At 37.9% G+C, this 16,837-nt stretch overlaps 1 protein-coding gene across 1 annotated transcript in view; it reads right to left on the reverse strand.

The window, feature by feature from the left end:
- The window catches only part of CDH2 (cadherin 2), a 250,117-nt gene extending 233,653 nt beyond the window's left edge, over positions 1 to 16,464 (reverse strand). The window contains exon 1 of the mRNA XM_074277065.1: positions 15,416 to 16,464. Within this exon, the coding sequence (XP_074133166.1) occupies positions 15,416 to 15,484 (69 nt within the window). The 5' untranslated portion in view covers positions 15,485 to 16,464. The remainder of the gene's footprint in view (positions 1 to 15,415) is intronic.
- Positions 16,465 to 16,837: the final 373 nt, after the last annotated feature.

The following is a 16,837-nucleotide window of genomic DNA, read 5'->3' on the forward strand; positions in this document are numbered from 1 at the left end:
ATTACATCTAGTGAGAAGCTTTTAAGGGGAAAAAGAGTGATAAAAGTGAGGTTTAATTCTGGCACCTCAAGTCAGGGTAAGAAGATGGATTCCAGGCAGGATAAGTGAATCAAACCTTATAAAATCACAAAGCTAAAGAGGTTTTTAGGCAATACTAGTTTAGTATGGGCCTTTTGAAGTCATCAAGTCCAATCACCTAATCTGACAAATGAACTGGGCCCAAAGATGTTTTAACCTGCCCACAGTCACCCAAATATAAATAGGAGGGTCAGAATTTGAGAACACAGATCTTTTGACTCCCAATCCATTGATCCATGGTAACTATCTCATTTTACAGGTGAAATCCCAAAAGTCACAAACCTAATAGATTCATGCTTGAAAATCAGTTTTCTGACATCAGATCATTTTTTAAAGCACTTAAGATTCCCATTTAACAACTTTTTCATTTAGACTGACTTCGTCATCCTTCCTTCCTCAGGTACCTTCCTCCTCCTAAGACTGTCATTTTCTTTCTGAAAGTAAACTCTGAATGAACACTGAAAAAGGGACATAACAAATTAATGTATGGCTTTCATGTCTTAAAAGAAGCCATCATTTCTCATCAATGTCATAATGCCTGTAGCAAATACAGATTTAAAAACTTTTCTCTTAGGAGAATTCTTGTGCTAGGATGATGGTCCAAGGATGCAACATCTCTTTCCAGTTTGGATAGAATAGGACCTATATAACCTATATTTTGCTGATCAGATATGCCACAAAAATGGAAACATTGGATAAGGACTTCACTGGATAACAGTAATATATAAGCAAAAATTGAGGACGTGAACATAGTGATAATATATTGAACATAGTGATTTTATACACACACACACAAATATAAATAAATATACACACATGATACCTGTGCATATATATATATATATATATATATATATATATGTATATATATATATATTTGTATATTAGAAAGGGAAACAGGGAAGGGAATTCAGAGGACCAGAAATATAAACTTAATATTTAATGGATAGTAACCCACAATATATGATTCAACTGTAATTATGTAAATTCAGTATTTGTCAGGACCTGAACCCAACTATTCTTGATTCCAAAGGCTAGCCCTTTTTTTTTTTTTTTTACTGTATAACATCCTCTCTCTCGAACATATTTACTATTTTAAAACAATACAAATTATCAGTATCTTCTTAAAAATCTATAAGGACTACTCATATCCCTTTTGGAACTTTTAAAAACAGAATTCAAATTGTTGCTGCTGGTACTTCATTTTCAAAGGAGACAAATGATACCACATGGTGAGGTCTTGACTCATTGATAAACTGGATTTAGGTGAAGCTGTTTCCAAATCAACAGTTTCTCACACACTTCCTGAGTCACTAAAATCCAGTGGTAAAAGTCAAGGCAACTGGTGATGGCCCAGGAAGCAGTAGAGCCCAGTCAAACATTGAAATAAACATACATTTACTAACCATAGAGTATAGGCAAAGAAATCTGTTATGCTAGAGGATGCTAAGATAGTAAGACCTCTCAGTAGCCTTTATGCAGCTCTCATACAATCCTGAAGCAGAGAAAAGACAAGAATGCAAAAAACCTCTAATATTAACTAGAAACTAGTATTTTCCCTCAATATCCAAGCAATTCTATAGCCTTAAATTAGATAACTTGGGGAAAATACACTGAATTTTTCAGACAAGAATACTTTTGAACAAAATTCTCTAAAAAATTTATTGTAGCTGAATAGCCAAAGGGGAAGCTAGGTAGCACAATGGATAGAGGGGTGAAGACTCATCTTCCTAAACTCAAATCAAGCCTCAGAAACTTACTAACTCTGACTGCTCAGTTTTCTCATCTGTAAAACAAGCTGAAGAAGGAAGTGGCAAACCACTCCAGATCTCTGCCAAGAACACCCCAAATGGGGTCGTGAAGAATCAAGCACAAGCTAAACAACTTAACCACTACAAAAAGTCACAAGTCACTTAGAAGAGTTACCAAAGCTTTCAAAAATAGAATTGTCCAGACCACAACCAGGACCATAATTTTGGCTCTTAGAATTTATAGGAATACCAGAAAGAAAAGACATGGAAATAAGGTCAGTCTCCATGAAATGTGAAAATATCTTTTTGAACCAGTATTTACAGATAATCTACAAATACTTCTCTTGTTACCCAGCTTTATACATCTTTAGAGAATCTGTAAGTTAAGTCTATGTCAGAACATGTGACAGCTTGATGTTTATTTTAAAATAATATACCAAGTAAATTTCTCTTATGACATTGTCCAAAAATCTTTTTGGATACTTTTTAAAAAGCCACTTTTTGGATATGGTTATCAAACAAAACATGTAAGAAAGAACTGTAAATCTGATATTACATAATAAAATCTATTTTGGGTGTGCCAGACTCCTTAATAATTTTTTAAAATAGCATTTTATTTTTCCAAATACATGTAAAGAAAGTTTTCAATATTCATTTTTAGGAGACTTTGTGTTCCAAATTTTGCAACCTCTCCCAAGACAGCAAACAATCTGATATACATCAAGCAGGTACAATCCTTTTAACATTTTCCCTTTTTTCTTTTCCTTTTAACATATTTCCCTATTTGCTATGTTGTACAAGAAAAATCAGAACTGGAAAAAAGAAAGAAAAGGAAAAAGAAAATTATTTAAAAACATGAGAAAGAAAACTGTTTAATACTTAAAAAAAAAAAGTACAACATAAGTAATAGATCTGTAACATGATACTATCTAAGTGAAATACAGAAAGAGTTGAGATTTTTGTTTAAAACATTATATAATTATGTCCAAAAGCCAAATACCATAAGGGACATAGGAAAAGTGCCTTTTAAAGTATCCTTGAAATAAATAAATCCTGGGTGGTCAATTATGTTCAGAATCAGGTTTTTAAAAGTCTGTATTATTATGCATGGAATCCTTGAGTTACAAGCTATATCTACTAAACAACCATTATAAACTGAAACAATTCCCAAGGAAACAAAGATCCTAGGACATGAATAGAGAGACTTCTTTATCCCTTCCCAAGAAACCCCTCAGATTTTCTTTAAAAAGAAACAAAGGGCTATACTCTGTTCCCAGATACCAAGTGCTGAAAAATCCCTATACAAAAGCTTAAATGGTTGATGGTATTGTAATCTAAAACAAAGACTAAACTCCTTAATGTCCTTTGCATTTTTTAAAAATGCACTATTTAGAGCCTTATTTAATAGGAAGTAGGTCACTATTAAGATCTATTTGAGTATTAAGTAACACTAAAAAGATTACAATCTATTATTTACCAAACTGTAAGTCTCAAGACTTGAGGCCAAAAGGGCATTTATGTTTCTATCCTATCCCACATTTTTATCTCTTCTTAAAGGTCTAAGAGGAAACAACACGCTGATTTTGTTCTTGACAAAAAAGCATTTCCATAGCTACTAGAAATAGACAATTATCTGTTTAAGAAAACTGCACTAAAAAGAAAAATGTTTATAAAGCTCTGACACTATAAACATTCAGGTGACCCTGGGCTGTAAAGAACGTCCCCCCTGTGATCAACTACCTAAGACTTCCTCTCTAACCTTCCCTATTCACCTTCTAGACCAAGAATCTACTGTATTTTTCAACTATTAAACATTTCAGCCCAATTCTATTTTGAGGCTAATAAACTGACCCAAAGAAAGCAAGCCCTGGAATGCAGGATCAGAAGAATTAGAAACAGGAAACAAGAAGTGAGAATGGACTATGATCTGAGGTAGATACCAGAAGAACACAACATCAAAAGATTACTATTTTGGCCCCAGAGCACACTAATCCTATTTATTTTACCAGAAAGTATGAACTTTGTGCTGCAGACATCAGTAGTCTCTAGATAATGAAGAAATAATTTTTGAAGTAGAGGGGCCACACTATAAAAAACAGAAACAAAAGAAACGTGCCCAGAGTGAGGTGAAATCCTGAATAAGTTAAATTCTTTTTCAAGGTAACACAATTAATGATTTTTAATCATCTGCTTCAAAGCCTGTCTCTTATGTCCCCCAACCAAGGAGAGACCTTTTGTTAAGAATCACAACCATATCAAGGGTATCCACCCACTAACTAAGGATCAAATTACAAATAGTTCTAGACTTACTCAGAGACAAATAAAACAGCTTATGTACCTTCTCTATCCCACTCTCACTCCCAAACACTACAAACTTACAATTATATAACGTTTTTATGATTTGCAAAACAGTTCATACAACACACATATTTTCCTCCCATCCCTAAAATCCACCCCATTACATAATATGTATGTATACATGTTTGTTGTTTAACATTAGAGATTTTAAGAATGAAATCTAAGTTTAAAAGAGAGATGCCCAGTCAATTCAGGGATAGAAAATGAATTAAAATCATTCAAACATGAAAAGTAATACCATCAACACGTTTCAAAATTTAGGACAGTCCTCTTATTCATTTTTTCTTCCCAATTAAGCACAGAAAAAAAATATCTATCTGCTTCAGAAAAACATATGGAGCATGAATATTTGCTTTTAAAAGGTGATTTTATATTTTAAGAGTTATTAGGAGAAGTTATTCTATTTTATTTGAGTCATTAACACATCATTACATTTCCCTCAAACTTATTGGATCACTACAGGTAACTCTGCAAAATACTCCAGATAAAAGAAAAAGCTTTCCATTAGTGAATTCAAGGTACTAGCTTTCACTCAAAACCTACAAGATGCCTATTTACATTTCAACTAAGTAGAAAACACAGGGCAGTCTCTTCATAACAGAACAAAACCAAGCAAAACTTCCATAGTTGCAGAGAGTTGATTCAAAGGTCAACTTTATAAAAAGTTTATCAACAAGGGAACAAATTTAAACTTTCTATCAAAACAAGTACTACAACTTTTATCCTTAATTAGGGCAGCTTCGTGTACAGTGGATAGTGTGGGGTCTGGAGTCAGGAAGACCCCACTTCAAATGTGGCCCTAGACATTTACCAGTGTGACTCTAGGCAAGAGACTTAATGGGAGATGGAATGGCAAAACACTCCAGTATGTTTGCCAAGAAAATCCCAATCAAAGGGGTCATAAAGAGTCAGACAAAACTGAATGATTATAAATAGTCTCTTCTGGATTTCTCAGTTATTTAACACTATTGTCCTAAAAAATGAAAAAGAAAGTGTCACAAGAAAAATAAAAGGAAAAAAAGAAGAAGAAATGGCAGTTAATATGTTTATCTTTGCTGGGTATTCTCCTCTGGCAATAAATGTTCTCATAAGGTGCATGGAATAATGGGTACTGAAAGTCAAACAATTCTTGAAATGCTCTAAATAGCAAGAGAAGGTAATTAAAATATAATGGGCTGAGTAGTCTTCACAAATACATCCCAAGATCATTAATATGTAAGAGGCCTGCACTAAAGTACTAAAGAAATAATTTGTATATTTGTATAAACTTACAATGTGTCTTGAGGAAGAAGAAAACAATTAGTTCACTTCCCCACTCTCTTTTTGCAATTACTACAATAATGATCAAAGATTCCAATATTTCTTGGGATATGTGTATGTGAACACACACACGTAATCATTATCTTTATTCAAAAACTCAGGGAAAGACAAAACTTCATTAATCAAACATTTAGAAATACCTAATATATATATAAATTAGCAGTGCTAATATTTCTTCATTACTTTAGTATTGACACACTTATGAAAATTATAGAAATGAGCTGTTTGAGAAAAAGCACAAACACAAGCAACAAATTCAAGTTTGTATTCTATTTACTCAACATTCCCAAAATATTACTGAGTAGTTTTCCTTACCCTCCTCCAATGTCTAGTTTTATAGTATTAGAGAATTAGAGGACAAATTTTAATAAGGAAAATTTTTTAAAAACTATAAAATTTCATTCAGCAATAAACATTAAGTGTCTACTATGTATCAGGTACTGTGCTAAGTGTTTTTTAAAGATGGTATAATCAATGAAGAGAAGCATAGAGGGTAAGGACAGGCTTATGACATATAACCAATATTTATCAAATGTCAAAAGATTTCAAAGAATTGTATAGCCTGGGAGACAAATTTCATCACACAGAGAATAAGGAGTAACAAATGGATGGAAGGTGTGTGTACTTTAGTAATACCACTGATAGTGTGAAAAATCAACAAGTCTTAAGGAGGGAGGTCAGCCTCTTGGGATGACCACATATAGCAAATATATGAGAGGGTATGGACAAAAAGTAACATAAAGATCAGAAGGTAGTAAATAGGCTAGGGTCCATATGGCTGGAAAAAGTGAGTCCTTAAGGGATCAAAGCAAATCATACCACATTGTATTTATAAGTAACACTTTCTATTTTGCTCAAAGGGACCTGGAAGATATAGTAAAACTCAATGTTACTTCTTAATTCTGGAGGTGGATAAGACCATGACAGATAATTCATCTGACTCAATGTAACAGTGGACACTTTGTTGGTATGTTATCAAAAAAAAAAAAAAAAATATATATATATATATATATATATATATATATATATATATATATATATATATATATGCAAAACATTTCACAAGCTTTTAATTACAATACAAATGTTAGCTTTTCTTAACAGCCAACTGTAGAATTCACAACTTTTTTGTATTTCCATATGCATATTCAAGCCATTAGGCTCCAAATTCTTGAAACCATCCATCTTAGCCCAATCTCCTGCTATAATACAACAAAATGATAGGGTAAATAGAGAAAAAGTTATAAACTATATTAATGAACACCAACACGTAATCAATACAGTATTTTTTTTCTGTTAGCAGCAGCTCATCCTCTAATATGGAATATACTCTTTTGTAATGTCATTGCTGACATTTACAAGTTTTCCTCAATAAGGAAAATTATGGATCCATCCATCACTATGTAGTCATGAATTCATCCCAGCCCACTTCCCATAGTTCATCCTGTTCTGCCATCTGGAGTGATTCTGGTTCATATTACCAATAGCTTCATGATGGAATAGTTTTCTGTCAGTTATCATAGATTAAAAGTCCAGAGATGAAAAGGACTTTAGAGGTTCTCAAATATAAATAAGGAAACTGAGACCCAGACTAAGTGATTAGCTCAGGGTCATACAGCTATGATGTGAGATTTTTAAAAGTTATTATTTAAAACTTATTTATTTTTAAAATTTTTATGTGGAATAACACAAGTATTGCTATAATAAAAATATGATTGCATATGAAACTGCAAATCTATTATGCACTACTTGTTATTCTTTTCAAATGTATAATCAAGCTCTAACATCTTTTTCCTTTTTTCTCCTACCATTAGACACAAACAGCTATATACATAGAAACATAAACATGTGATAAAATTATTCTATTCATATTTCTATTTATCATTCTTTCTCCAGATGCAGATAGCATCTTTATAAGTCATTTATAATACTCAAAATCACTTATTTGCTCAAAGTAATTCTTAAAACAATATTGTTTTGATTTCTTAATTGGAAAACCACTTATCCATATCCTTTGACCATTTATCAATTAGGGAATAACTTGTATTCTTTTTGAGATTAGAAATCTACTCCTTCTGACTCTAAGGTCAGTGCCCCCTATGAAATTCCAGGTTGTCTCAGCATCTCTCCCAAGTTTCTTTCTTCCTCAAATGAAATGTTCTGATTTTCTTAATTCAGCTTTATTCTGGGGGATCACTGCAGCTGCCATTCTTTGGAACTTTTCAGAGCTTTTATATTCTTTAATCTAACACTTATTGTCTTTGAAAAAGAGACTGATAGCTTCAAGATCCCTTTCCTTAGTTGCTTTTGTTATCAACAAGGATTATCATTTACAGGATAACAAAGAAATGGCTGAAAGATTTTAGTTTGTCTCCTGAGTAATTTTGTTTTCTCCAACACTGGTGTTCTGATACTTCTGACCATGCACAAAGTATGGTCGATAAGGTTTTTTCTAACAAACTGGAAATGATTTGAATAGAAGTTCAAGTATTAACCTAGCTAAAATCTAGAAAAGTTTTTCATTGGAACCAAACTTTTTTCAGTCACAACCACTTACCTAAGGAAAAGACCTGAGCAAAAGCAGTTAAAAGCCTCAGAGGATAGAGCACTGAACTCGGAGTCAGAGACTCAAGTTCAAATCTGGCATCAGTCACTTATTAGCTGTGACTCCGCAAGTTTGCCTCAGCTTCTTCAGCTGTCAAATAGAAATATGAATAGCATCTATATCCCAGGATTGTAGTGGGGACTCAAATGAGATATTTCTAAAGTACTTAAAACTCAGTAGCCTATAGAAGTTTCTTGAAATATGCTTATTTTCTTCCTTTTCTACAGCTGTGTGCAACTTCATTGGTGGCAGGTATTAACCATCTCAATTGAATGATACCTTTTTGAATGACATAATAAATTATAATTTTGCATGTATATATATATATATATATATATGTGTTATTAAATACTATTACAGTTTCAAAAAAATTCACTTTCCTTTCAAGAACATTAAAGCTGGCTAAAAAAAATCTTGACAAGCATACATCTTAAACTTTTCAATACAATTTAATTCTATCTGATTATCATTTATTTATTTACTCCATACAAGGAAGTATGATAGGAATAAGCATAAAAATAAAATAAATGGGCTTTGCCCTCAAGAACTTTTATTTCTACAAGTGTGATTGATACAACATATGAATACAAAGATAGACATGATGATCTAAAGAGGAACTAAAGAACAATTTAATGGAATCAGGAAATGCTTCACAGAAGAGGGTGTGGCCTTTAAGTAAAGCCTTAAAGGAAGTTAGGGATTCTAAGAGGGAGTAGCCATGTAAATTATGAGGTCTGGAGATGAAATAATATGTCCAAAGGACAGCAAGTAATTTCTGTCAATAAAGTCCAGAATTATCACTCTGTTACTTTACTATTTTTAAAAAATACTTTCTGTTTCGAAGATTCAATCATTTTAAGTTCAAGAGTAAAGTTCTATTCTTTTCCAAAATAAACAATAAAGACAACAGGCACCATCCTAAGTAGTTACTATTGAAATTTCTTTTTATGAATTAGATAATCTTAGGGTTGAAAAGAATTTCCTTCAATATTGTCAAGTCCAAAACACCTCATTTTATAAACGAGGACACTAAAACTGAGAAAATAATAGTGATTTGTCCAGTCATAATTATTGTCGTAGACAGGACTAGAACACAGACCTCTAGACTCCCCTACTGGTAGGAACTCTTTCCACCACATAATACTGACTACAAAACCTGAGTAACTTAATCTCCCCAAAATCTCTGATGTCCCAGATACAATAAAAAGCATTTGCTGAGCTTTCTTTATTGCTCCCCCTTCTTACTACTATGGTATGCCATGGAAGATAGATCCTGAAGTCACCATATAAAAAAACCAGATTAAAAAATTAAATTAAACAAACACTTATTAGCACTATAACTTGAGAAGAACTATGACATGAGTCAGCAGAATTATGACAAAAACAAAAATGTTCCTGCCCTCAAGGAGATTACAATCTATTAGAAATCTATATCTGGGATATGGTGAATTAAGGAGAGAAGGAGCTGAAATAACTAGAGGTATGAGAAAGACCTTCATGAGGGACATGATACCATGTCCCAATCTTGAAAGGAAAACAAAGACCCTGAGAGGCTAAAATGAAGACAGAGTATATTCCAGATATGAGCAAACAGATAATGCAATTATAGAGAGGCAGGGGATCTGAATCTTGATTTTCAGAGAACTATTAGTTCATTGTCTGGAAAAAAATTAAGAAACAACCCAAGAAAGGCCACAAACTGCAGGTTGAGGAATTGTACTTTATCCTTCAGCAATTGAGTTCTTGAGTATGGGAGTCCCTTAGTCACAGATTTGCCTTAGGAAAATTATTTGGGGATCTGATTAGAGAAGAAAGTTTGGAAGTAGGGAGAACAATTAGAAGGTACTCCAGGCAGAATAAGGCCTAAACTAGGTAGCAAAGGGAGTAAAGAGGGTATAAATGGAAAAGATGTTAGGACTATATGGAATTAATAATCTTTGGCAACTAATTGGATAGTGCTGTAGGGAAATGACAGATAGATAAGGAAGATAGTGATACTCTTAACGCAAAGAGGGAAATTTGGAAGTTTTTCTAACATGGGGCCTACCTTGCAAATAGTAGACAATAAGAGCACCTGTTTATATTACCTAATTTGAATTGGGAATATAACAAAAATATATAAAACAAATTTGTCATATTTTCCTAACATTTGTGATTTTAGAATGTAAACGATGGCATAAGATTACTAGTTGTTTCTTTTATCTTGCTTGTTTCCTAATGATTCTTAAACCAATACAAGATTCCTAGAATATATACAGGGTTATTATAGTTATGGTGGACATGAAATGTTTATACAACTGATAAAAATAAAATTTTAGATCCCTCCTCTTTCTAAAATAGTGGATAAAAGTCATAAGCAACATTTTTTTTAAATCAAATTTGACTATTCACATTTGAGTCAAAATTATATAAACACAAATATCACTAGTTTACCTATATCAAAAGTTCACAACTTGTTTGCGTATATATTCACATATATGACATCACACATCTCAGTTAATAATTTTTAAAATAAAACAATTTAACTTGAGAAAATCCTCTTGAAAACAGGAAGAAAATTGAGTCAGTTTAGATCAAAAAAGATTTTAAAGTAAGCTTAACTTTGCTTTAAGTCTTGACATTACCTCAATAAAAATCCCAAAGTTTAATGAGGCACAACAAATTTAAGAATTAGAATGAAAAAATGAATAAAGTTAAGGGCAGTTCAGATGTAATGAACTATCATCAGAAATACATTTTAAAAGATGTTCAAGCTATATGCTTCTAAAATAATAACAGTTTTAAACAGTTTAAAAAGAGAATTTCCCTCTTTAATTCCAGTTAAAAACTTCCTTACAGGAAAAAAACTGGGTTTCAAAAAAGTGAAAACAATATCACATATTAAAAACTTTTAGCCTTGTAATTAATTTAATCTTCATTTTAAAATAATTTACTCTTTCTAAAAGTTATCTCCAAATATTCAAGGTAGTTCTATTGTTTTGTTTTTTAAATAACTCTACCCTATTCAGACTTCACATATGTAATGATCATATGTACTACAGAAATGAATGAGCAGATATATTCATGACTTCAAAGAGGGAGGAGAAAAGCATTTATGCTTATTTATAGATTTATTTTTTTCTTCCCTTCATATGTATGTATATTATACAAATCAATGAAAAGTAAAGACCACGGGTATATTTTATATTCAAGTTTACCAAGCTTATTGTAGTCTAGATTTGCTCATTCTGACTCATTCTCCTTCTGGGACTGTTTTTTGGGACTGACATAATTACAAAGTAGGCTGATAAAAAGGAAAAAAATATTATTTTTCTAACTTAAGAAAACATCCTTAGAATATATACACTTTAGGTCTCCAAATACATCATGTGAAACAGAACATAAGGATACAGTGAGAAACAAAGGAGCAGTAGAAAGAAGTTTCAGTTAACATCTCAGAATAATTTACTGCCTCCTAACCCCCAAAGCAAGTACACTTAAATTAAAACAATGTAACTGAGCAATTAAAACAGAACTAGAAAACAAAAAGAGGTTCCTAACTTGAATGCAGAGTTATTCTTGTGGATTGTAGGGGATAGAGGAATGAGATGGGGAAGTGGGATTAATCACACACTTGTTTAGAATTCAAAAGTCCCAAGTTTAAATGAAAATGAAAGCCATATATTTGAAATGTAACTGGTTAATTCTTTCATTAACTCAAGTTTGTAGCTATGTGTAACCCTAAGTCAGGTAAAAGTCAGTGTCCTGGGGGCAGTGAAACATATTTTAAAAAGGATAAGTTGAAATCAAGTATCACAAAATACAAAAACTTACACTTTAATTAAAAGCAATCCATACAAAATACTAACAAGAATGATTAAGGATCTGAAATGCTTAGGAAAAAAAGTTTAAAAAAATAAAAGACAGTTGTTTAATTAACTGGTAAACACATTTTAAAAAATATATTGACTACTATTCCTTTATTCCAAACTAATATAGATGCTGAATTAAATATTTGATTAAAATTAACATACAGGTATTTTTATTTTCTTTGAAATGCATCCTCAGGCCTGCCCTAATAAAATAATTTTAGCAGCAGTTGCCTGATTTATGTGTTAAGGCCATTCTTACCTTCCAGAGAGTGCTGTTGTTTCTGTGTATAAAATAGAACATTAGCACAAAGCCATTTCTAATCTCAGATGTACAATACACATGGTACACCTGATCCTAAAACTTCTGTTGCATAAACTGAGCATATTGCCATTCCTAATGACCTTTCAAATAACTCAATGTTAACTGCCTGACTGAAACTACTCATGAGTTACAAAATTGTCAAGTTGCAGTAAAAGGTTATATGTGGTTTTACATGACAGACCACAAATGACAATTTAAGAAGACAAGAAACTTAAAACTTGGAGCAACAGAATAATATTTGGGGAAAAAAAGTTCTGGTGAAACCTTTGCTTACTATATGCAGTATTTTTAAAATAAGCTGAGGTCAGAGGGAAATGAAATAGAGACTTTAAAACTGGCTTGACAACAGACTTATAAAGCTAATCTGTTCTAAGCAATTTCCAATTTTGAAGTTTACTAACCACAAAACTCACTTCAATCAAGATATCCTAGTGGGTTTTTTTTTCTTTTTTCTTAAAGAGGAAATTAGACTTCCCTAGCCATAACATACTTAGTAATTGTCCAGATTGTGAATTACCAACAAACAAGTGACAGGAACAAGTTTCCTGTCCTAACTTCACACTTAACTTTAAATTAAAACTGATTTAAGATAAAAAGTGAATTGGAAGTAAGTGTTTTCTTTTAGGAATTCATGTTGGGAAAATGTATTAAATGATCTATATTTTGACTAGAGTAATGTCTAAAGATATAGAAAGTTTAAAAAAATTTTTAAAGCTTTGTTAAACACACACACACACACACACACACACACACACACACACACACACACACACACAAAACCACAAATACCAATAATGTGAAACAAGGTTTTTAGGGAAGTTAGTTTTGTCTCTCCAATGGCAAACCTAGTTTTTGGTTTTTTTTTTTCCCCTTCTCCAAGAAGAAATCCCTGGACAAATTCCATGTTTATAGGGTGAAATAATAAAGTTTTAGAAGAAGAGTAAAGTGCTAAAGCTTTTATGTTGTAAGGAGCCACTCTAAATAGCTTAATGACAGGGACAAATGGTCTGTGTCGTGCCCCCCCCCCTTCCCTACTCCCTCAGATGAAAAGAAATCCCACCCTGAATTTACAGAGAACAAAAATTTGGAACTGATGTGTTTTGACTTAGTCTAATAAAAGCTACCTCTTTATCTCTCGACCGGTATTAGGGAACCTAGGGAGGTGGGAAGACACCAGTAGGCTGGGAAAAGGAGTACCGGAGGGAAAGAACAAAAGAAGAGACCAAAGAGAAAAAGAGGGAAGGAGGGGTCTTATCAAGAACTAGAAGCATGTGAGATGCACCAAGTGAAAGGGGTTAGAGGACGAGAGAAAGAGAGAGGCAGGCGGCGGTACCGAGTGACCCCGGGCTAGCCTGCACCATGGACAGAGACTCAGCAAAAGCCCAACCCACACCCCTCTAGAGGGCGGCTGCAGCTACAATGAGCAACACCCTTGCCCCGGAGAAATAAAGAAGGGGCGGGAGAATGCCCCCTCCACCCAGGAAACAAGCCCAGTAGTCCCGGAGGACCAGTTCTTCTCGCACTTTGGGGCAGCAAATGCCCCCAGCCCTAGTAAGACCACCGAGAGGTGACGAGCGCACCCTCTGTCCTAGCCCAGCAAACCTCCCGCGCTGTTCCTTACCCTCAGCACACCTAGGGGGATCCCACCCAGCCCCGACTTTCCCTTTGTGCAGCAGAAGCCCTTTTCCATTCACTTCCCCAGGAGAAGCCTCCTCCCTTCACTCAGGACAAGCCCATCCAGCCTCTTACACCCGAGTTCGGGACATCTCTTCTGGGGACCGGAGGCGGTTAGGAGGGGGCAGACTGAAGCTTTTTTCTTTCCCAGCCTCCCAACTAGGCTGCCAGAGGAGCCAGCGCCGAGGAGTCGGAGCTCCGGCCCCCGGGGAGGCGGCACAAGCACGCTATCTATTCCCTGGACGGGATGAGAGGGGCCGTGGGGAGGGACGGGCTGAACAGCTCGGCCTTACGGGACCAGGCAATCCCACCTCCACCAGGAGGGAGAGAAGCACCAGGAAAGGGGGGGGGGGTCTGAAGACCGGCGAGAAGTTACGAAGCCCGAACCACAAATAGAGAAAGGGGCCAGAGACAAGAGCAGGTGTTTACCGCTCTACCGAAAGCGGTAGTCCTCTGGGTCTCTGTCCTTGGACCGAGTGTAGAGGAACGTGACGAGGATTTGGGGGAGTCCTAAAATGAAGAGGATGTAGAGGGAAAAAATCGAGGGCACATGTCAAAGGACAGGTCATCGCAGACTTCCCCGAGCAAAGCTGTGCGGGAGGAGGGCGTTGAGAACAAATGTGAGCGAGGTGAGACCGGAGGTGAGACCCGAGACGGGACCTACTCCTTCCCACGCGGGGCAATGATTTCTAGTATATAGGTGGACAAGGGTGCGAGTTTGGCTTTTTGTTTGTTTTGTTTTTCCTAGGGAGAGGGAGACGGCAAATTGCCCAAGTAAGTGAAAAGAGTACAGGAGACAACTCTGCGGGAATAAATCAAGCTGAGGGAGGGTGGAGGCTGCTCTTGGGCACAGGGATGGTTGTGGGTCAGAGTAGAGACAAGTGCAGCTTTGCTTCTGCATCCCAGACACAGAGAGCAAAGATTTGGAAGGGGGAGGTCAGAAGGGAGGCTGGGGAATCCCTAACACAAACTACCCACCTCATTTTCAGAGAACAAGACAAAACGTACAAATGGAGCAAAGTAAAAGAGGGCTAGAAAGCGGAGAATAGGGAATGCGTGGAAATTCCCCAACTGCCCCCTGGAGCTTTTTCTCTAAAGATCCCCTAAGTCCCCAGAGGGGCGCCCCGGTGACCCGCTTCAATCCCCTCCCCATCCCCCCAGGGCACTGCCAGAACAGCGGCTACAAGCAACCTGCTCTGCCCACAACCCCCTGCCCCTACCCCAGCTCCTCCTCCTTTCCCCGGCCCGCACTCCCAGCTTCTCCTTCGCTACAGGCAGCGGTGCAGCAACCCGTCCCTCCCACCCCTTCCCGGGTGCATCACCCTGCACCGGAGCAGCAGTGCGGGGGAACAAAGGGACCCAGAGCCTCCACCCGCCCACACCCCACCCTCCTTCCGTCCCCATCCCCTGGTCCGTCCCCGGGCCAGCCGGCCTGTCCGCCCCAGGCGCCCTTTACCTGGTGCAGGGCCGCCAGCAGTGCTAGCAGCGGCAGCAGGGTCCACGGCGCTCTCCCTATCCGGCACATGGAGGCGAAGAGGGGCCGAGGAGGAGCCGGAGGCGGCGGTGGCAGGAGCAGCGGCGGCGGCGGCGGCAGCAGCGAGAGAGACGACTCCAGGCAGTTTTCCACACACACATACACACAGACTCACACACACGCAACCCTCCCCCCTTTCCCTTCCCCACCCCCACCCCCCTTTCTCTTTCTCAACCTCTCCTCCCCGCCAATGGAGAGAGAGCGATGATGACAAATAGCGGAGCGAAGAGTCCGCGGGACTCGCACCAGGAGTAATAAAACAGACCGGAGATCAAGGGGATGGATGCAGAGGCGTCTGCGTGCGCCCGTGGGTCTGTGTGTGTGTGTGTGTGTGTGTGTGTACAGGCAGCGGCAGGAGCAGAGCGGCGGGGCCGGCTGCTCTCCCGCTCAGGCGGCCGCAGGGATGCGAAGCGGCGGCGGCAGTGACGGTCCCCCGGCCCGCTCTCCAGCGAGCTTCCCCTCCCTGCTTTTGCTTCTTTAGGATGCGGAGAAAGCAGCCGGGCGGACGGCGTTCCCAGGCTGCTCCGTCACGCTAGATTTCTTTCTTTCTTTTTCCTCTGTGGTACCCTCTCTTCACGGTCCCCGGTGCGTCTACAAATGCAGAGGGAGAGCCCGGCCCAACCAGCCGGGAGGGGTTTCTGGGCCGGGGGCGGCGGGGCCGCGAGTACAAAGGGCAGTAAGTAGTAGCAGGACCGAGGGCTGGTGCGCCGCGGTCCTCCTCCGCGCAGTCGGATGTCAACTCTTCTTTCCCTGGGTGCGGGGCGACTTGTTTGTTTCTCCCTTTTCTTTTTCCCCTTCCCCTGCGAGTTGCAAGGAATTTTCTCTCTCTCTTCTCCGAGCGACCCTGGGAGAGGAGGGGAGGGGGCACAATCTTGCCACCGCTGCTAGCGCTGCTGGTGCTGGTGCTGCATACTCGCCCCTAAGACTGCCTTCCCTTCTCCTTCACTTTCTCTATTGCTCACTCTCACGCTCTGGCTCCCTCCTCCTGCTCCTCCTCCTCCCTGCTTCTAGATCCTCCTCCTCCTCCTCCCCCGACCCTCCCCCGCACCCCTCCCCCTACCACACACAACCACGCACACCCTGCGAACTCCGCTTCAAGAAGGATCACAATACCAAGCCCCACTGCCTGCGTCTTCCCCTTATGCCTGGCTGCTGTTGCTGCCGCTTCCAGCTCCTCTTTCTCTGTCTCCCCCTCCCTCCTGCTCACCCCCACCCCCACCCCTCCCTAGACTGATTCTCCCTGCCGGCTGCGCGGCCAATCGGAGACCAACTACTAGCAGCAGTAGCCCAGCCCGGATCCACAGCAGCCGCCCACACCTCCGGCACTAACAAGCACGGTGTTTT

Source organism: Sminthopsis crassicaudata, chromosome 1 (assembly GCF_048593235.1).
Source record: "Sminthopsis crassicaudata isolate SCR6 chromosome 1, ASM4859323v1, whole genome shotgun sequence".
Classification (NCBI taxonomy): domain Eukaryota; kingdom Metazoa; phylum Chordata; class Mammalia; order Dasyuromorphia; family Dasyuridae; genus Sminthopsis; species Sminthopsis crassicaudata.